The following is a 22,853-nucleotide window of genomic DNA, read 5'->3' as shown; positions in this document are numbered from 1 at the left end:
CAATTGATTCATGCGCGCGCAAGTGATTTTTCTTTTGTTTAGAGATTATAAGGGCTTGTTTGGTTTAATCGATACCGTATCATAATTTGATAGTGATGATACCTGATTTATGTTAAGTGTTTGGCATCATGAATGATAGTCAAGTATCAGTAAATAGCTGATAGCTGATTTATGTTAAGTGTTTGGTAAAACTATGTTTAGCTGTTGCTGTTACTGTTGATATATTAAATGATCAATAAGAGTATATATTATATAATTTATTTTATTATTGAAATAAATATAAAATTATAAATTTATTATATTATATTATTTATTTTATTATTAAATTAAATATACAATTATCAAATTAATATATTATATCATTTATTATATTATTAAAATAAAAATATAATTATTAATCTATTATATTATATTATTTATTTTATTATTGAAATAAGAAAATAATTAAATTTTTTAAAATATAATTAAATAATTTAAAAAATATAGATAAAATAATAAAGTAATTATTATTGTTGATAAAGAAAAAATTTATAATTAATTTTAAGTTTTTAGATATAAAAAAATATTTTACATTTTATGTTATTAATAAAAAATATTTTACATTTTATGTTATTAATAAAAAATATTTTAATAAAGTTGAAATGTATTAATTAAAATGTTAAAATTATAAATAAAAAATATAAAAGTATTAATAATATTAATTTTTGAGTTAAATAAAAAAAGATAATACGGTCAAAATAAAAAATAAAATAAAATCAGCTATCAGCTGATGAGAAACGGCTCTAAAAATAGAGCTGATATGTAACAACCCAAAAATTTAAAAATAATAATAATAATAATAAATAAATAAATTAATTAAAAATTAAATTAAATATTTAAAAATTTAAAATTTTTTCAGGAATGAATCTGGACAACATATCCGTCGTGTTCATTCCTGCACTAAAAAAAAAAATGAGTAGCGCCCCCCTTCTTAAAACTCTCCCTCCTGTCACTCTCCCTCCCCCTTCCCTTTTTCTTTCGGCCGGCGAGCCTCCAGCCACCATGGCCGGCCGGTGAGGTGTCCCCCCACCTTGGGCGATACCGGTGAGCTACCAGCTGGCCGGAGCAGTGCTGGCAACAGTGCAAATGGAGGAGTTTTTTCTCCTCAACGCGCGTACAGTGGGCAGCGGCTTTCAGGGCCGATTCCGGCTTCATCCGACGTCCGATCGAGGCGATTCTGGTGGCATTGGAAAACTTGTTGTGAGAGCTTTCTTTTGATACTAATTTTGCAGCAAATAAAGGTCGGATGAGTGAGATATGGAGGAGAGAAGTTTTAGGTTTTTCAAGCTTTTGGGTCAGATCTAGGACGATTCGACCGTTGGATTGACGATCCGAGACCACCTATGGACTGAGGGAGAGGAGAGGAACATGATGGTATGATTAGATCTGGCAAATGTCACCAGCGATCAGCGGCCGGCCACCGTGCATGGTGGTTCCGGCGGTGGCTCCGGTGGGCTTTGGAGATGATTCAACTTCCAGAGGCTTCCTTATAAATTTTTGGAATTTTTGAGACAGATAAACTTCGGGTAAGATTATTTTCATTATTTCTCTATCTGTGGAGCATAAATACAGTGTTTCTTAAATAGGAAATGTAACACCCTCACTGAAGAATTTCAGACATTCTATCGCTTCGATGACCTGTCTGATAAATTAACGTCTGGAAAAATATTTAAACTAAAGTGAGGAATCATAATTAACTCAAATATTAATAAAAAAAATTTAGGAAAAATTTTAGAAATAAAATACAACCAAGTTAAATGAGCCGGTGCCCTAGCGATGGGTAACCCAGTGGGAAGTTACGGTCTTCGCAACTAGAAGCCCTAAACCCAGGAGAAAATTCATAAAATAATTTTTAAGACTCCAGATAAGAGTCATTGAGGTTTCTATGGCATTAGAATACCAAGAAAAAGCTTAGAAAAATTTTTCAATCGGTACAGACAATTTTTGATCTATTAAGCCAAACGAAGGGCATTTTGGTCATTTCGCCTTCAGAGGTAATTTTTGGCCGACTTGTCCAGTTAAGTAAATAATTATTATGATACAAAATATGAATAAATATTGCTAAAAATTAAATTGAAAATGAGTAGAAAAGAAAAGAAAAAGAAAATGAAAGTAAATGAGACTTATTACATCATACATGTGTCACCATGATGCAATAAAAATCCCATAGCCAATCAGAATGTGACACCCCTTACCCGTCTACAGTATAGTCGAGCAAGTTATGCCACTCAGTGTGTCAGAACACCAATTCATGTTTCAATTTCAATTAATCCCTTTTAATTCATTTATTTATAATTTTTGATAAATCTAAATTTTTCCGCAAATTTTATAGAAAATCCGGCAGAGTGCCGGCTATAAATTGAAAAAACAGTTCTTCTGAACCTGTTAAAAACACTCCCAATAATATCATCACATTATTCTCAATCAACCTCCAATATATTCTCAACAATTTCTCAATTCACTTCAGTATCTCAAAATTCAATTAAATTCAAAACACAGTCAACTCAATGAAAAATGCTCAATTTATTACTGAACATATTTCATAGATACTTACATCAAAAGCATAATTACATGAATTTATAATACACATTACAGAAGGTTACAAAATACAAAATATCAAAATATCAAAGTGGCCTAATGTCCTACCAAATGCACTGCAATGTGAGGTGACTCGAACTCGAGTGCGTATATGAAGGCTCACCTCAGATGAGGTCCACTGGACTCCCGGCTATGTCTCCGATGACTGCGTGGCAAAGCGACGCGCTAAGCAATTCTGCTTAGTGGTGACCATATAAAATAAAATAAAATAAAATAAAATATAATATGCAGAATGTATGTTTACATTTTTTGATAGATTTAATTTCTGATATTTATTGCAGTATTATTCGATTTAAGTTTGGTAACATTTATTAACATTGCCCGAGTAACCCATACTAGTCGACTGGATTGGATAAATGGGTAAACTGGTACTGGGTACTAAGTATCTCGGACCATCACACCATCGGTCACATTGTGTCTCTCGGTGTGCAACAGAACAACTAATAAGCTGTAATAATTATCGGGGATTAAACCCGCGTATAACAACTCAATATTATAGCCAAAGGCTATTATGTCACGGAATGGCATGGAAAGCCATGAAATACAGAATGGCATGAAGCCATATGCGATTGCTAATAACCCTATTGGCATGCCAACCTATCCAAACCAATCACATTAGGCCTACTAGGGCATTTAACACTTTTCATTTATGTAATTCTTTGAAATTGAATTTTTATGATTACTATTCATATCATTGGTCAACCAAAATATTGACTTTTGCATTGGCAATAGGTAAATTAGTTTAAATATCATCAACATACCACATTTTGCATTTTAAACTTGTTGGTATTGGTTGCCAATACCATCTCTAAGTTTAATGTGAATTGGACAAAATTTTCAGTTTTCAAGCTTTGGGTTTACTGTTCCATTAGTCACTTTTGCAGTGGGAATTTGGAAAAATGCTCAACATGAAAGTTGTTCCTCATTTTGTCTAGTTGAATTTCCTTTTTTGAATCACTCCATTTGGAGTTTTGTAGCTCAAGTTATGGCCCAAAAACCATAACTGGCCGGATTGGGCAGAACCCAAAATTCTGGGTAAAATTGTTTCTGCCAGATTTGGTAACTCAAGTTTGGTTGGCAATTTGACTAGGTTATGGTCATAATTTGAGTCAGGTTTCTTCATGAAAGTTGTTGGTCTATATGTCACCTTGTTGCTGGTAAAATTTCAGGTCAATTGGACCTTTCTACATTGAGTTATGGCCAAATGACCAAATACTGTTCATTTGGTCATTTTGCCCAGGCAGATTGCAGGTCACCCGGATTAGGGCAAACTTTTGGTCAAGTTGGTTTGGTTTTCTGGGCATGGTTTCTTCATCAAAGTTGTGCCATTATGTGTCTAGTTTCATGTCCAATTGGACAAATACCAATTGAACCTCTACAATTCAAGTTATGGCTGCCCAAACCTGCTGGACTCATGTCCAATTCTGCAGGTCACCATGGGCAGCCCACCCATACACAAATGCCAAGCCTCAACTCACCTTATTCCCTCCTCACACACATTCAAATGGTCACTAATTGACCATTACAATGTTCATATGCCATTTCATGAGCAAACCCTAATTTTGTTCAAGTCTCCAAGTTCTCAAAGTTCAATTTATGCATTAAACTTACAATTTCAACTTAAATCATGTCCTTAAACATGAATTGAGTGAGAGAGAGAATAAATTGGGCACTAACCTTAGGAGGGCAGAATTTTCCCTTCAATTTCCTTCACTTTCTTTAGTTTTCTTGGCAGCCAAACACTTTCCCAAGAGGTAAAATCAAGTTTTTATGAAGAAGACTAGAGGTTTTATGGTAGAATTGAGTGGGAGAATGGAGCTTGAATGAAGAACTAATGGAGGAAGAGAGAAAAGAAGAAAAGAAAATGAAAGAAATACCTAAATATGACATCACATGATGTCATTAGGAAGGCCTCCACCAATCACCATTCAACAAGCTTACATAAAACCATTAAAAAGAGATTTGCTTACAAGGCCGCTTTGCCACGCTGCAGTACTAGAGACATAGTGGGAGTCCAAAGAGACCTCATACAGGGTGAGCCTTCATATCTGCACTCAGAGTTCAGAGTCACCTCACATTGCAGTGCATTTGGCAGGACATTAGGCCACTTTGATATTTTGATATTTTGATATTTTGTAACCTTCTGTAATGTGTATTATAAATTCATGTAATTATGCTTTTGATGTAAGTATCTATGAAATATGTTCAGGAATAAATTGAGCATTTTTCATTGAGTTGACTGTGTTTTGAATTTAATTGAATTTTGAGATACTGAAGTGAATTAAGAAATTGTTGAGAATATATTGGAGGTTGATTGAGAATAATGTGATGATATTATTGGGAGTGTTTTTAACAGGTTAAGAAGAACTGTTTTTCCAATTTATAGCCAGCACTACTGGATTTTCTATAAAATTTATAAAAATTTAGATTTATAAAAAATTATAAATAAATGAATTAAAAGGGATTAATTGAAATTGAAACATGAATTGGTGTTCCGACACACTGAGTGGCATAACTCGCTTGGCTATACTGTAGACGGGTAAGGTGTCACACAGAACCCAACAAGCACTCATAAATCAAGTTAAAAAGAGATAAACTAAATAAAAAATTAAGTCTTCTTCTTCCTTTTCCATATGTTGGCGGAAACACACCTCTTGAAGCCTTCCTCCATTGTTGAGCTCCTCTAGCTCACAAAACCTTAAATTATCACCATATTTTCCTTAAGTCCTACTACTAAAATTTATCCTAGAGCCTTGCTAAGGTGATTGGCTGCCAAGAAAGTGAAGGAAAATTAAAGTTTGGCTAAGAGAAAATTCTGCCCTCCTAAGGTTAGTGCTAAATTCTTACTTCTTCCTCTTATAATGATGAAAATAAAGTGAATTACACTAGAATTACATGATAAATGATGAAATTGATGGATATATGTTAGACTAAGAATCCAGCCAGCTTGTGTAGGAGTAGGATTTGAAGTGTTTTATTGCAAATAAAATGGATAACTTGCTTGATTATGATGATAAGTGTGATTAATATGTTTAATTAGTGTGTGTTGTGTGAACCTTGAATTGGGAGCTAGGGTTTTGAAGAGAAAATTTGAGATTTATTAAATTGTTGCTGAATTGATGTTGATGAGATTAATTATGGACTATTTGAAGTGTTATGAGTGATAAATTGTAGTTGGGAGTAAGGAGGATGGAATATTGGAAGTGATGTTTGATGTGCAGGAAATTCGGACCTATGAGTCCAGGGTCTTGTTTGACCTATAACTGAAGTTGTGTAACTCTAATTGGTACGAGGCCAATTGGAGGTGAAACTAGACTCAAAATACACCATTTTTTATGAAGAAACCCTACCCAAATTCTGTCCATAAGTTGACCAATTTACTGGTCCAATCCGGATATCCAAACACTAAACCTAGAAAAATGACCAAATAACTCTCTTTATATAGGTCCAAATGACCTGAATTTTATACATTGGAAAGCTTAGACATAGTACTACAACTTTCATTGAGAACACTAAGCCCAGAAATGCCTCTAACCTAATGAAATTGTTGACTCAAATTAGGACACCAAACTGACCTGAACCATTCTGCCCAGAATTTTCTGGACATAGACTACCCGACCAGTTTTGGCAAAATAGCCATAACTTGGTCTATAAAAATTTAAATGCAATGAAACCAATGGAAAAAGTTTTATAAGACATAGTTCTACAATATTGGTATTTTGACCAAAACCCAGAACCCAAATAAATTAGGTCAAATGCTTAAAAGAACTTAGTACATCCAAACTTGGAAATTTACCCAATTTCATCTGACCCCGGATTAGTGTTTATTGCATATCTTCCACTAGAAAACTCCATTTAGGATGAGCCATACCTTTTCAGAATCCTAAGACAGAGGGATCTAACTTTGTTTTAGAAACCTTCCTCAAATTATGAATGTAAGAACCCTAAAATCCCACTCGTAGTCACTGACCTGAATCTAGAACCTGAAGACACAGGGTACTGGAGTCTAGGCCAATTAAATTAGTATAATAAATTCTACAAAACTTGAAAAATTGTGATTCAAAATTTTGGGTGACCATAAGACATAGGAAAACAAATTCTATGAAGAGCACTAGACCTAAATGTGACTGCAACTTGGTCAATAAAATTTGTAAAGTGTAACTACAAAATCTGCCTAGCTAAGGAACCAGAACTGGAAAATGAACCAGTTATGGTTATTTGGCCATAACTTGAGCTACAAAAATCCAAATGGAGTGATTCAAAGGAAATTAAACTAGATACATAAAGGAACAACTTTCATGAAGAAAGATTAGCCAAATTCTCACTTTAGCATAGACCAACGAAACAGTAAACATAAGACATAAAAACTGAAATTTGGAAACACTTTTAGAAGGCTTTGAATTGCAATTGGCAATCAATGCCAACAAATTTAGAACCCAAAATGTGGGATCTTAGTGTAATTGGAATTAACACACCTATTATATATGAAAATTCAATAATTTGAGTGAATAGTAATATATGAATAGTAACCTTAAAGACATAAGAAATAATAAAAGAAATTAAAGAAGTCATTATGAGTAATGTATAAATATATATTGTAATTGGTGAACTTGAATGACTTAATGAATACTAAAAATTTTGTGAATAGGTAATTGAGACTTATACACCCAACACCAATGGAATTCATAATATATTAGCAATACAACTTGAAGTATGAAATGTAATTTACATGAATAGATTGTTGAATGTATAAATGAGATAAAAGTGTCATTTGGGATTTAGGTTCCCATCAAGAGAGAAAGGAAAGATGTTTTGAATGTGAATAGTACATAAGATCAAATGAATGCGAATTGTAATTAGTATGAATATTACGATGAATGCATAAATTACCTAGAAATGTGAATTTCGAAATTATGCTTCCACTATAAACAAAATTAGAATGCTATAAAAATATAAATGAAAAATAAAATGAAATGATGAAACATATAAACTCCTAATGGTATTAATGTGCCCATGTATTACCTAGACACGTGTGTCAGATTGGATAGATTGGCATGCCAATAGGGTATTATTTTAGCAGTGCTGCGAAAGGCTTTATGCCTATATTCATGGCTTTATGCCCGTATTCATGGCTTTTATGCCCGTATTCATGGCTGTTATGCCCGATTATGTGATATCATGGCTTTTTAGCCATACTGACTGCATACGTGGTTAACGTTCTGCGTCCTATGGTATGATGGCCCGAGGCATCGCGGTGTCCAATGCCAACGACCCGTTATCCAGTTTAGTCAGCCTGTCATAGGTTACCTGGGTAATGTAAATTATTAAAATTATTTAAGAACATTAGTAATTAAAAATATTAGAAAGTATTGAATGAAATGAGAAAAAAAAAAAAGATTAGCAATGGAAACATAATTGAATCAAGTAGTACAAATGAAATTTTTAGAATTGTAGGAACCGAAAATACAATACTCCTAGAATTATTCAGTATATCGAATATTATTACTGTATAAACTCAGTACTTCCAAAGAGGAACAAATTAGCATATAAGATAGATAATACTAGAAACATCATAGTAAATCAAATTGATTCCATGAATACTTAAATTATGCTTTATTTTTTTTTTCTCTTTATTTGTATATATTATTTTCTTGTTATATTATTGCACCACTAAGCAGCAATGCTTAGCACGATGGATTTGTTTCCTTGCGTAGGTACTTTGACTGAGATTTTTGGAGTCCAGATCTGCAGAAGTGTCAAAAGTGTTCAAGTTGTCACCTCCTCAGCAATGCATATAGATAGGGCTTACACAAGTTATTTTATGTATTTATAATTAGTTATCATGTTGAAATATAAATTATGAAATTGTAATTAATTTGTGTATTATGTAAATTGTAAATTATGTAATTAATGGAAATTTGAAATTTTTGATATTTGAAATGAGCATGAATGAATATGCATGGTAATGAATAAGAATCGAAATGGATGGACACTATCAGAAATGATGATGCATGAAATGATGAGATGATTATGAGAATTATTGATGAGATTTTTATTTTAAAATATTATTGAAAATTTCAAGTAGATGAATAGTAAAATACGTCAAACGTTAATAAAATAGGGGAAACTCCGTTAGTTTCTCCGTCGAAAAATAATTGATATTAAAAGATAATAACTTGAAAATGATTAAAGGAATAAAGTAAAATAAGATAGGGTGCTCTGGCACCGAATGTAGTACACTTTGCTCGGCTACACCGTAGTCGGGTGAGGGGTGTTACAGGAAAAATTGGAGAAAAATTCTAAGAAAAATATATGATGAAAGTAAAATTATTTGGAGATATTCTATGGTGTTTGTTGAATTTTTTAGTAATTATAGAATATTTTTGAAAAATATAGATGGATTTTATTTAGATTTTTAGCATATGGGCATATAAGATTATTTGAAATTATGATATTTAAATTTTATATGATTGGTTAAAGCTTGAGGATGGAGGTTTAAATATGTGAATATTGAATTGGGTTGAATTAAGAATATGTTACCTGTTGGACACTTATGAAATTGAGTAATATTTTTGAGTAAAATATTCATGGGTGATTAGGAAATTACAATTCCTTTTGCAGTAGCCTTATAATATTATTAAGGACTGCGAAGCAAAATTTTAGAATTTTTAGAGCTCGTTTAGGTAGTTTTTGCAAAAGGGCTAGTTATAGGGGCTAAATTGTAATTTTTCAAATTGTGGTTGTTGACTGTTTGGGTGGGCCCAGGAGGGGCCTTGTGATGTGATTGTGTGATTGGAGGATATAGAAGTGTATTTTGAAGCCTTTTACAGGTTGGGTAAGTCCTAGGTATAGGGGAGACTCTACTGGATTTTCAGTACGACTTAGGACATCTTTAGTCTTTTTCTTAGTTTGTATTGAGTCAAATGTACTAAATAATTGTAATAAAATTGTCAGGTAAGCCGGGACAGCCTTCCTCCTCCGCCCAGCCGCCACAGTGACTTCGGTTGAGTCTGTGAGTAAAATATTAATTTTAATTGTAATTTCGATATTATTATATATGTTCAAGCATGCCCATGCATCACTTATAAATATGTATTTATGTAGTTAAACACTAGGCACATTTTTATGTTGCATTCATAATTGTTAAAGTGCCATGGATGTTGTTGTGGTAATTTGGAGCAGTGTGCGTGAGTTGGCGTGCGTGTGGTATGGTGTTGGCTATGGACAGGACGGGTAGACACGGCTTGAGATCTTCACTGGGACTTGGTCCTTCAGGGTAGAGACGGCTTGAGTTCTTCGCTGGGACTCCGATTTGGTTTATTAAGTGAAAGTCTAGCTTGAGTTCTTCGCTGGCACATGTTGGATTAAGAGGGCTGTATAGGGGATCAGCTCCCATATATGTATTGTTTGACCTTATCGAGTGTGTGAGTGCTCCAAATTGCCTTTTTGAAGTGATTTGTATGAAATTTATGACGATGTTGCACTTCACTCCACAGGGTGCATTAGCTTTAGATAGCTATAGAGATTATGGTTAAAATTGATATTTTACTCTCTGAGTCGAACGCTCACTCCTGTTCACCATATTTTTTCAGGCTACAGGAGAAGACCTTTTTCAAAATAACCTGTTCCTTTCCTCGCAAGTTATGGAGAAAATTACTTAACTGTATTATTATTGTCTAAATTTGTAATTTAGAACTCCGCATGTACTAGTAGTAGCATTAATCCTGTCAGGGACTGCATGCATTTAAGTTTTTGTATTAACAAATGAAAAATTTTTATGAGTTTTAAATAGTTTGTAAATGATGTAACAGGGTTGAGCTGGGCTCCCCTAATTTTAGTTTCTGATAATTACTGGGCTAAGTTGGCCCAAAATAAAATTATAACAGTTTAATTTAAATTATTTTATATGCATATTGGGCCTAAATTGTGGGCCTAGTCATAGGTTAAGGAATAGTTAGGCTTACTATGGGCCTCGGGGGCTTTAGGCTGGCCCAAGTCTTAGTGCCGGTCCGGCCCATAGGTTGGGTCGTGACAAAGTTGGTATTAGAGCAAAGTAGGGATGGCGATACGTAACGCCTACGATTCCTGGGAACTCTCACGCGTGAACTGTGGCGAAGCGTGGCTCTCCGCCCAAGAGCTTGCAAGGACGGCGATACGTAACGCCTACAAGTGCTCTAATAGGCACCCTTAAATGCCACCAAAAGACCGTGTTTTAGTTGGTATCAGAGCTTAGGCTCTAGATTCATAGGAAATACTATACTTGGGAGTGTAAAAGGAGTCTTGTTAAGATGTTACATGCGGAGTATAGGATTCTATTTTGTCTTTTCTATAATTCTTTGTTTCTAGATTTTGCGTTATACCTCAGGAAATATAAATGTGCCTCAGTTAGTGTCTTGATTTTCGTGGAGTACATAGAAATGTGAAATAGAGTTAGCAGACATGTTGAGGTTTGTCATGAGGATACGTACTCCAAGAAATGCTATGTTTCTGTCTGTATGGGTTTAAATGGTGTGCCCATTTCGTGCAAGGCACGAGTACATAAAGGTGAGTCTTGAAAGTACAGTTGCCCTAGATAAGGATGAGGATGCCACTGCTGGCAGTCATCAGTGGATGACCCAATCAGAATAAGTTTGTGATAATAGAAGATTCAAGAGAGATAAGAAATTGGGAGATCTAGTTGGTCAGGACGTATTGTAGTAAATATACAATGTTCTCGATGTCTACTCTGTAAGTTGCGGATTACAGTACCGACATAAGATTATTGTGTAGAGTTGTGTGCATCCCCGTGGTGCTCCATAATGAGGGTGTTTGCGGATGGCCTCTGTTTTGGTACAGTTATGCCAGAACAGAGTTTTATATCTGCAAAGTTGGGAACTCCTGGTTAGGGGTCTAGAGTTAGAATATTGAAAGGTCACAGTTGGGTGATAACTAGAGTCAGTGACTCAGTTACCCTAACATGAGCTACAGTTACATCAGGATTTGCTGAAAGACTAGCGGTTTTAGTATAGTCATAAATTAAAGGTAACACCTATAGGGTGAGGCCATTTGGTCTTTGATATGGGGTTTTAGAGAGTTTTGGCATTGTAATGGGCCTTTTGCCTAAAGTTTAGTGAAAAACAGTATCTTTTTTATGTAGCAGCAGGGCGCAGGGTACGATTTTTCTCTCCTAAGGGAGACAGGATGCTATGGACGATGTTCATAGCCTGTGAAATGACGCTTTAAGGGGTTTGTAGTATGATAAGAGAGTAGATAGCCTAACATGGTTGTGGTAGGGTGGAAGATGTAGTTCCTTTTTTGCAGTCAATTATGATGTAAAGTGGTCTTATTTTTTTCAAGAGGGATAGGGGTTTATTACTAATAATGGTGACCAACAAAATATTGCCCCAGATGGGACTATAGAGTGTGGTAGAGAGTAGTTGGCTCGGGTATTCTGGAGATTGATACAAGTTCCATTATAGGAATCATATATAATCAGATCATGATGGATGTAAATCCTTTGAATTGGATGACGGGTTTGGGTGCCCAGAATCTTAAGTTTTGGCTAATTGAGTAAACATGGAAAATAATAATAATAATAATAATAATAATAATAAATAAATAAATAAATAAAATTACTGCAGAATCAGTTCTCGAGGTAGTAAGGGTATTATGTAAGCTAAAGGATAAGAATAGAAATCATACGATAAAGGTATGACTGTAATTTCCTGAGTTCCTTTCTAGCTTCATATTGTTCAAAACAATAGTATAATCTAATTATAATAGTGTTAAGAGTAATAAATTAGCGAAGATAAATCATAGAAGGCTAATGGATAAAGAAAGTGCAGAATGAAAGTTTGGACAATTGATTGCAGATGCAATATAATCTAAATGCCAGTGGAAGTACTAGCTAGAGTGGTCAAATGACCAAATCTGAGTAGCACAGATATGTGATAACGCAGTACAGACTCTGAAAGATATAGTTAGCAAGTACAGCGGTCATGTTAGGAAGAAGAATGGAACCAGGGATAGAATAGTCAAGTTCTATTTTGGGTAAGACAAAGGAAATAAATGAAAGGACAACCTGAAAAGCGCATAATAAAAGGAACAAAGTTAAGATATAGGGTAGGCTAAGTGTTATTCTTGGCAAGGTGAATGACAAGGATGGAGAACCCAAAATGGGACCACATTAGTGAGAATAGTGATGGAGGTGTGGAATTTAGTAATGTGATACTCATAGCATGATGTAGTTGAGATAGTGCTAGGGGCTAAAATATAGTGCTTGGAGTTGCATGATTGGATCATACTCTATCTATTCCCTATTCCTAAAGTGAAGTGGATAGCAATGGGGCAAGATTCTTTTAACTTGTTAACAGTATCAAGAAGATTAGGTCGAGTATAAGTAAAGTTAATAAATCATAAATATTATGTCAGGAAGGACAATGGTACGGTAAAGGGTTCATGCAGATGATACCTTATAGGTAGAGCACAATTGTGCTAGGAGATGATGAAATTTGGAGAGAAAGACCAAGAAACATAGGTTAAACGTTATTATATGGACAATCGGGCATAGTTGAATATAAGAGGATATTTTTCTTTCTTTTCAAGTTTACTTTGTGCTTTTGGTTCTAGAGGGTTATATAAGGAACAGAGACTGAGTTAAGGAGACCTAGTTATTTGAGAGTTTGGTAGGCACCAATTCATACACAATTTCCTGATATGAGAATGATAATAAGTGCATACGTAGTGTTAAGTATGAAAGGACGATCAGAGTAATGACAGGAGTTAAATTGAGTTAGCTACTAAGGCTTGCAACTGTTTTAAACTATGAGCTGGAGGAAATACTAATTGTGGATGAGTTTCAATAGATGAAATTGTTGCTAATGGGAAAAGTTGAGGCTGAAGTTTGGAAAGCTATAGGCAGTATATGTGATTATATTAAGGAGAATGAACACGTGAAGTATTTTGTTTAGAATTAAGGCATGGCACACATTTCCCACAGCCGTGTTAGTTCAGATGGAACTTATAGTTTCAGGGGCTCCTATCCATCCAGGATGAGCAATTTCCTACTGAGGCTAATGGAGAATGATAATGTTCTGATAGTTAAGTTGGAAAAAGGGGATACAAAAAGAATTTTCTATGGGTAATTATAAGTGTTACATAAGGTGAAGAATGTGCTGGTAGGAGTAAATCGTAAGGTTAAAATTCCTGAAGTAATGAAACTAGTAACCAAGATAGGACTAAGGAATGAAAGGAAGGCTAAAAATTGATGATGGGATGGACATCCTTGAAGGAAAAAGTATAAGAATGAGAAAGGACAAAGGTTAAAGAATAAGTACAGTAGGTTAAAAGGATATCAACAATAATAAAAAAAAAAAAATGGATAAGATCCAAAGGACAAGAAAAGAGCATAATAGGTTTAGTTACAGTGGTGAGAATAAGAAGGAATAAGCCTGCTAGTGACACATCAAGAGATATTTGAAACAAGTTATTATGAGATGATAGATTAAAGGAGTAGTGGAGCCTTGACTTAAGTGCCATGTGTCAGAAGTAGGCCACATGCTGAGAAGTTTTAGGAAGAAGTCTAGATATTTCCATTCTAGAGAAGGAGTGGAAAACGATAAAGTTGCATTAACTAGATTGTCAGGGAATACAAATACAATTGTCCTATAAGAGAAGAGACCCAGTTTGCTTTCCAATGTTGATAAAGGGTACACTTAGCCCTTGGAGGGAACTCTACCTAACTAGTTACGTAAGATGGACAGAGGTTGGTATAAGTACCTTAGTAATGACACAAAAGAGATTAAAAATTTGAAGTATCATGGAAGTGAGAAGATTTATAGGTATTGACCACTGAGGTCATTGGAAGAGTGAAGATCTCGAACAAGATGCCTAGATTAGGTGCTACAAGAAAGCTACTCATAGGATGCTTTAGGATAAGGAACATAAGTCATGTTTTGGGGAAACAGAGATTATTGAAACAAAGGGATGAGGACTGAAGTCACCAAGAGACACGTTAGGGCGTAATAAAAGTGAGGTAAGCGCCAAAGTTAATTAAAGTTATCAGATATCAAGTCGAGAGTAATGGAGTTATAATGAATACATGAGATGTTAGAAGAATGGTCAATGAATAGCGAAGAGATAAGAGCATCTCTAAAAAGAGATGATGACAAATAGGACACTATAGTAAAATCAGAGAGCAGTAGAATGTCATATATAATATATGAAGAGTTTGAAAAATAAATATTTTACCAATCTCTGTATAGCTGGAGGAGTAATGATTGCACTTGTTCTAATAATCTTCTTTTCCTTATCTCTTGTTTATTCGAAAATTCGAGGACGAATTTTTCTTAAGGAGGGAAGAATGTAACAACCCAAAAATTTAAAAATAATAATAATAATAAATAAATAAATTAAAAATTAAATTAAACATTTAAAAATTTAAAATTTTTCTAAGAATGAATCTGGACAATATGTATGTCCAGGTTCATTCCCAGAATTTCAAACAAAATAAAAACCAGGCCCCCTTAAAACTCTCCCTCCCCCTTCCCTTTTTCTTCCCGCGAGGCGCCCCACTGGGCGATGCGCGGCGAGCCGCCAATGAGTAGCGGCAAATGACGCAAATGGAGGAGTTTTTCCTCCTCAACGCGCTCACAGTGGGCAGCGGCTTTCAGGGCCGATTCCAACTTCATTCGACGTACGATCGAGGCGATTCAGGTGGCGTTGGAAAGCTTGTTCTGAGAGCTTTCTTTTGATACCTATTTTGCAGCAAATGGAGGTCGGATGAGTGAGATATGGAGGAGAGAAGTTTCGGGTTTTTCAAGCTTTTGGGTCAGATCTAGGACGATCCGACCGTTGGATTGATGATCCGAGACCACCTATGGACTGAGGGAGAGGAGAGGAACATGATGGTATGATTAGATCTGGCAAATGTCGCCGGCGGCCGGCCACCGTGCGTGGTGGTTCTGGCTGTGGCTCCGGCGGGCTTTGGAGATGATTCAACTTCCAGAGGCTTCCTCATAAATTTTTGGAATTTTTGAGACAGATAAACTTCGGGTAAGATTATTTTCATTATTTCTCTGTCTGTGGAGCATAAATACAGTGTTTCTTAAACAGGAAAAATTGGAGAAAAATTCTAAGAAAAATATATGATGAAAGTAAAATTATTTGGAGATATTCTATGGTATTTGTTGAATTTTTGTGTGATTGTAGAATATTTTGAAAAATATAGATGGATTTTAGTTAGATTTTTAGCATATGGGCATATAAGATTATTTGAAATTATGATATTTAAATTTTATATGATTGGTTGAAGCTTGAGGATGGAGGTTTAAATATGTGAATATTGAATTGGGTTGAATTAAGAATATGTTAGCTGTTGGAAACTTATGAAATTGAGTAATATTTTTGAGTAAAATATTCATGGGTGATTAGAGAATTATAATTCCTTTTGCAATAGCCTTATAATATTATTAAGGACTGTGGAGCAAAATTTTAGAATTTTTAGAGTTCGTTTAGGTAGTTTTTGCAAAAGGGCTAGTTATAGGGGCTAAATTATAATTTTTCAAATTGTGGTTATTGACTGTTTGGGTGGGCCCAGGAGAGGCCTTGTGATGTGATTGTGTGATTGGAGGATATAGAAGTGCATTTTGAAGCCTTTTTACAGGTTGGGTAGGTCCTAGGTATAGGGGAGACTCTGCTAGATTTTCAGCACGATTTAGGACATCTTTGATCTTTTTTTTAGTTTGTATTGAGTCAAATGTACTAAATAATAGTAATAAAATTGTCAGGTGAGCCGGGACAGCCTTCCTCCTCCGCCCAGCCCCCGCAGTGACTTCGGTTGAGTCTGTGAGTAAAATATTAATTTTAATTATAATTTCGATATTATTATATGTTCAAGCATACCCATGCATCACTTATAAATATGTATTTATGTAGTTAAACACTAGGCACGTTTTTATGTTGCATTCATAATTGTTAAAGTGCCATGGATGTTGTTGTGGTAATTTGGAGCAGTGTGCGTGAGTTGGCGTGCGTGTGGTATGGTGTTGGCTATGGACAGGACGGGTAAACACGGCTTGAGATCTTCGCTGGGACCCGGTCCTTCGGGGTAGACATGGCACGAGTTCTTCACTGGGACCCCGATTTGATTTATTAAGCGAAAGTTCGGCTTGAGTTCTTCACGCACAAAGTTGGATTAAGAGGGTCAGATAGGAATCACCCCATATATGTATTGTTTGACCTTATCGGGTGTGTGAGTGCTCCAAATTACTTTTTTGATGTGATTTGTATGAAATTTATGACGATATTGTATTTCACTCCACAGGGTGCATTAGCTTTAGATAGCTATAGAGATTATGGTTAAAATTGATATTTTACTCTCTGAGTCTAACGCTTACTCCTGTTCGCTATATTTTTCTAGGCTACAGGAGAAGACCTTTTTCAGAATAACCTGGTCCTTTCCTCGCAGATTATGGAGAAAATTACTTAAATGTATTATTATTATTATCTAAATTTGTAATTTAGAACTCCGCATGTACTAGTAGTAGCATTAATCCTGTCAGGGACTGCATGCATTTAAGTTTTTGTATTAATAAATGAAAAATTTTTATGAGTATTAAATAGTTTGTAAATGATGTAACAGGGATGAGCTGAGCTCCCCTAATTTTAGTTTATGATAATTACTGGGCTAAGTTGGCCAAAAATAAAATTATAACAGTTTAATTTAAATTATTTTATATGCATATTGGGCCTAAATTGTGGGCTTAGTCATAGGTTGAGGAATAGTTAGCCTTACTACGGGCCTCGGGGGCTTTAGGCTGGCCCAGGTCCTAGTGCCGGTCCGACCCATAGGTTGGGTCGTGACATGATACAAACTGTAGCTGATTGGTACCATATCAACTGCCCATCAGCTATCAGATTTATTTTTTAAAACTTATCAAACACTCTAGTTTATCTATTTGAGTGTCTATCAGCTATCAGTTACATTCAACAGGTGAACCAAACACCCTAAATCTTTATGTTAATTCTAGAAGTTTTCATTAAGGATTAATTAGTTTGGGTGGATCTTTTGAAGGGGTTATGACTATTGCGATGCATATTACCAAACTCATTAAATTACTTTAGGTTGCGTTTGTATTTTAAAATTTAATTTTAAATTTAGATTTTAAATATTTAATTTAAAATTTATAAATTTCAAAATTTTTATTTGATTAATAAAAAAATTTTTATGAAAATATTTGAAAGCTAATGAAAAGCTGATACATTTAATTTTAGTGAGATAGATTTAAAATAACAAGATAAAATAATTATTTTAAATTTTTATTTTTTAAATTTATCATAAATATATGAGATTTAGAGCAATGTACACCCCATCTTTTGTGTTCAAGATCAATGTCGCTCCGAGATCATCCAGGTATCTGTCTAGTGTTGCTCCTCCACCTCCTCCCTTCTGTAACCGGTATCAAGAAATCGCTGTCATATACTCCTGTAGACCTCATCCTCCTGGATTGTGGCGCATCGTCTAGTTCTACATCGCTGGATGGACGCACTTGGGATGGAGATCCCGACTCCAAATTTCATGCCTCTAACCCGGAAACAGCATCATTTGCGTTTACAGCTTCTCAACAAGACCCATCAGTAACCCAAGTTCCATATATGACAGGCCGTATTTTTCAATCGCAATTCACCTACACCTTTCCCGTCTCGCCTGGCCCAAAGTTTGTTCGTCTCTACTTCTATCCAGCTACTTACTCCAATCTTGACATTTCCAAATCCCGTTTCTCTCTTAGTGCCAATACTTACACTCTCCTCAACAATTTTAGTGCTTTTCTCACTGTTTCTGCTATGAAACCTTCTGTCGCCTCCTTCATCAAAGAGTATATCATTACCGTGTGGGATAACCAGAAGCTTGATCTGACATTCTCTCCTTCTGCAAGTTCTTTTGCCTTCATAAATGGCATCGAGATAGTTTCGATGCCCAACAACCTCTATGCCAGCGGCAACAATAACCCACTTCCTTATGTGGGCATCAATAGTAACCCATTTTATTTGGATAACACCACCGCTCTTGAGAAATTTTATCGGCTAAATGTTGGTGGACAAGATATCAGCGGGAAAGATGACACTGGAATGCATAGGACATGGCTTCAAGATTTATATTACATCTTTAGTGGGGCAGTTGGGTTTACAATTATACCACCTGATGTCAAAATACAGTATACAATGAAGACACCAGCCTACACTGCACCTGTAATGGTATATGGTAGCATGCGTTTTATGGGTCCTGATTCACATCTTAACCTGAATTACAATCTTACATGGTGCTTCTCCATTGATGCTGGTTTCAATTATCTTGTTAGGCTCCATTTTTGTGAGTTTCGACCTGAGGTCACAAGAAGTGACCAAGTGGTGTTTTATATATTCATCAACAATCAAACAGCTGAGCCATACGCAGATATAATGCTCTGGTCCGGCGGTAACAGTGTTCCACTGTATAAAGACTACGTCTTGTGGATCCCCAAAGGCAGCCATAGTAAGCAGTACTTGTGTCTCGCTTTACACCCCAATTTTGATAAAAAACGTACATATGCTGATGCTTTCTTGAACGGCCTAGAGATATTCAAGTTGAATAATTCAGGCGGTAGTCTAGCCTCTCCCGGCCCTGAATTATTGGCGGGTAGTCCACCACCAGAAAACCTTCCAAAATTGAACGGGAAGACTAACGAGAAAATATTTTTGGTAGTAATCGTTGTTGGTTCTGTTTTTGGGGGTATGCTAGCGCTCTCTCTTGTTATTTGTTTCTTTGTTTTTAAAAAGAGGAGAGTGAAGGACTTTGGAAAGAGTGAGGCCAAATCCATGCCGTCCACTCAAATTGTTTCATCACTGCCATCCGACCGTTGCCGTCGATTTACAATATTTGAAATGAAAGCAGCTACAAAAAATTTTGATGATGAAAATTTTATTGGTTACGGTGGATTCGGCAATGTGTATGAAGGATATATTGGCTGTGGATCCATCCCAGTTGCAATCAAACGTTTGGATTCATCATCGAAGCAAGGAATTCACGAATTCAAAACTGAGATAGAAATGCTGTCCCAACTCCGCCATGTTAATCTAGTATCTTTGATTGGATATTGCATTGATGAATGCGAAATGATCCTGGTTTATGACTATATGATCAATGGGACACTTCGGGAGCATCTATATGAAAGCAACAACAATCCACTTCCATGGAAGAAAAGGCTTCAGATATGCATCGGTGCAGCACGCGGATTGCATTATCTTCATGCTGAAGTGGCAAATACAATAATCCATCGTGATGTAAAGACTAGCAATATTCTGCTAGATGAAAAGTGGGTTGCCAAAGTTTCAGATTTCGGGTTATCAAAAATAGCTTACAATGAGGCAGTTAGTACCATAGTAAAGGGAACTTGGGGGTATCTAGATCCAGAATATGCACGATACCAACAATTGACAGAAAAATCTGATGTGTATTCATTTGGGGTAGTATTATTGGAAGTGTTGTGTGCTCGGAAGCCTCTCAACCAGAAGTTGGAGGAGGAACAAATGAATTTGGTCAATTGGGCACAAAAATGCATCCAGAATGGGACTCTTTGTCAAATAATTGATCCTCATCTGAAGGGCCGCATAGCTCCTGAGTGTTCTAGTAAATTTGTGGAGATTGCATTAAGTTGTCTAAGTAATAAAGGGATTGAACGACCAACCATGCATGATGTGATGGGAAAACTTGAATTTGTATTGGAGCTTCAAGAGGCTGCAGATGCTGAGAAGAAGGTAATGAATCCTGATATTGAATGTGTCTATCCAGAGGTATCATTTTTTGATAGTCCATCCGCTAATATCATTGGCGAACCTCAGTTCGACTCGAGTGCTGCAAATGGATCAATTAGTTTTGACACAAGCATTATTGGAACTACTGAATCTATGCCACTAACTGCAACGCCAGAGCTTGGAAAAATGAAAAACACCTCCATTTAATTGTAAAAATTATCTGTCTGTAGTAGCACTTAATATTTAATTGGTGATCATATCATGTTTGATAGATGGTTTTGAGTTCTTCCAATAGCCGGTTAGGTGTATTTCCTGCGAATAAATTTTTGTCTTCTTATGAACAGGTGTCATCCATCTTTCCAGACTTTAGAGGATTTGGCTGGGCGACTAGGGTCTGTTCATATATTTTGTGTTGTACGCAATTTATGATATATATGCTTATAAATCAACAGCCTGTCATTTTTTTGTTGTTTTCTAAAAGGATAATGTCAAACTCAAGTGCTCAACGATGATTAGTTCGGCTGAGTGGTGGCCAAATAATGTTGCATTTATTCTCCATCGCCTAATTTTTTATTAAATAAAAAATCATATGCAATCTTAAATGTTACCTAATGAATTTTTATTTTTTTTTATATTAATTTTAATAATTTATTATAACTATAATAGTGTATTCATCAGTCAGCAATTAAAACAAATGTTCCACAATTATGCAATGAAAAAAAAAAACAAATTTAAAAACGTTATCATAACTTTAAAATTGGATTAGTTTATAATAGGGATAAGGCTGCCTCTTTTTGTAAGAATTAGTGGAATACCGGTGCACGATGCACACACATATATATATTAAAAGAGAAAAAAAAATAAAAAAATATTACTTTTAATTAAAAAATTTTAATATTATTTTTTAAAATTTTAAAATATTAATAATAAATTTTAATTAAATAAATTAATAATTACTCTCAAATTATTGATAACATAGTGTTGATAATAATGAACGATGACATAGTCCTAATGCACAAGGGCCTCCGTAGAGTGGCCATCGTCCCTAAAAAATTGAAAACTTCTTTTGGATTATGTTTAAAAGTTAAAATTATATTTGTATATGATAAATCTGTCAACTTTTTCTGTCTATTTTTGCTCTTATTAAAAAATATATTTTTAATGTAACTTAATTTTGTGCAAAAATCTGTAGGCGTACAAAGGGCTGCATCATTAATGTGACAACTAGACTTATTTTTTCGGGTTGAATAGAGACCTGAGCCGAAGGAAGTATGCCCACGAATTCGTTAGTCCTCATTAAATGCTCTGAAAAAATCTTTATATATATATTTTTAGACAAGGATGGTGTGAAAAAATCGGAATCCGTGACATATGGGGCATTGGAAAGACTTGAAAAGTCTTCGATTCTGTTTTTATCCTTCGCGACGGAAACTTGTGATAAATTACGATTTTTGACGAAGTCCTAGTACGGGACAGAATATTGGGACCATTGGTTGTCATTGTAACGGAGAAATGGACCTTCCAGCCAAATGCTATAGTGCTCCACTCTTTCCCATCAACATCAAGCTGAGTGGACTCTGAATTATTTGGGAGTTATGGAAGACTTGTAGAAGCCTCCCGTCAACGCACGTCTCCCACATAATTCTTTGCATTCAGCCTCTAAACTAGTGAATTACCAGTAATCTAATGGCTTCAACATCACATTTCTCACTGATATGTATAATTGAGGGGAACTTTGCTAATTTACGATTACTTAAAGGGTAAAGTATAATTTAGTTGTTAAGATTTGTTTAAACCTACAGTTTAGTTCCTATAATCTTAAAATCATGTAATTTAGTTTTTAACATAATAATAAAATCTACTAGTTAGTTTATGTCATTAGAATTTCAATTAAATTATCGTTAATTTTAGAAAAAATGACTAAGATGTCATTAACTCTATTTTCAATCTGAAAAACATTTTAATCACTCTGGTTTTATTTTATAGACAATCTATGCAATAGCCCAAAAATAAAAAAAAAAAATTGAGGTGACTTTGCGTGTGGCAGTGGGAGTGACAGTAGAAATCATTTCCACTGTCAGCTGAAAAAAAAAATAAATTAATTTTTTTTAGAAAATCGGGAGGAGCTCTCCCCCCCCCACCCCTCCCCACCACCCCCCCCCCCCCAAAAAAAAAAAAATTCTCTCTCATCTCCTCTCCTCTCTTCTTCTTCTTCCTTTCTCCGGTGACTGGCTAGTGACCTCGCTGACGGCACCACACTCACCGGTGATGTCACCAGTGGAGGCAGCAGCCTAGAATCCGGCTAGCAGTAGAGAGAGAGAGAAATAGGGTCCTAAACTTTGAACACTCATATTCGGCGATCTCGACGTCCGATCGGAGTGATTCCAGCAGCTATGGACTCCTAATAGAGAGCTCTTTCAGATGAGACCAGCCTCGTTGGATTTGGT

The 22,853-nt window shown here is 35.2% G+C and overlaps 1 protein-coding gene across 1 annotated transcript; it reads left to right on the top strand.

The window, feature by feature from the left end:
• The first annotated feature begins 17,977 nt into the window (after positions 1-17,977).
• LOC110669744 (receptor-like protein kinase FERONIA) lies at positions 17,978-20,837 on the top strand. The gene has a single exon (XM_058141829.1). The coding sequence runs from the start codon at positions 18,007-18,009 to the stop codon at positions 20,611-20,613; it is 2,607 nt and encodes an 868-aa protein (XP_057997812.1). The 5' UTR covers positions 17,978-18,006; the 3' UTR covers positions 20,614-20,837.
• Positions 20,838-22,853: the final 2,016 nt, after the last annotated feature.

The sequence above is a fragment of the Hevea brasiliensis genome, unplaced genomic scaffold (genome assembly GCF_030052815.1).
Source record: "Hevea brasiliensis isolate MT/VB/25A 57/8 unplaced genomic scaffold, ASM3005281v1 Scaf244, whole genome shotgun sequence".
NCBI lineage: Eukaryota > Viridiplantae > Streptophyta > Magnoliopsida > Malpighiales > Euphorbiaceae > Hevea > Hevea brasiliensis.
This window is presented reverse-complemented; position numbering and strand designations above follow the sequence as displayed.

Excerpts from the sequence above, each read along its gene's own strand:
- LOC110669744 (XM_058141829.1), top strand. The coding sequence starts at position 18,007 with ATGTCGCTCCGAGATCATCCAGGTATCTGTCTAGTGTTGCTCCTCCAC.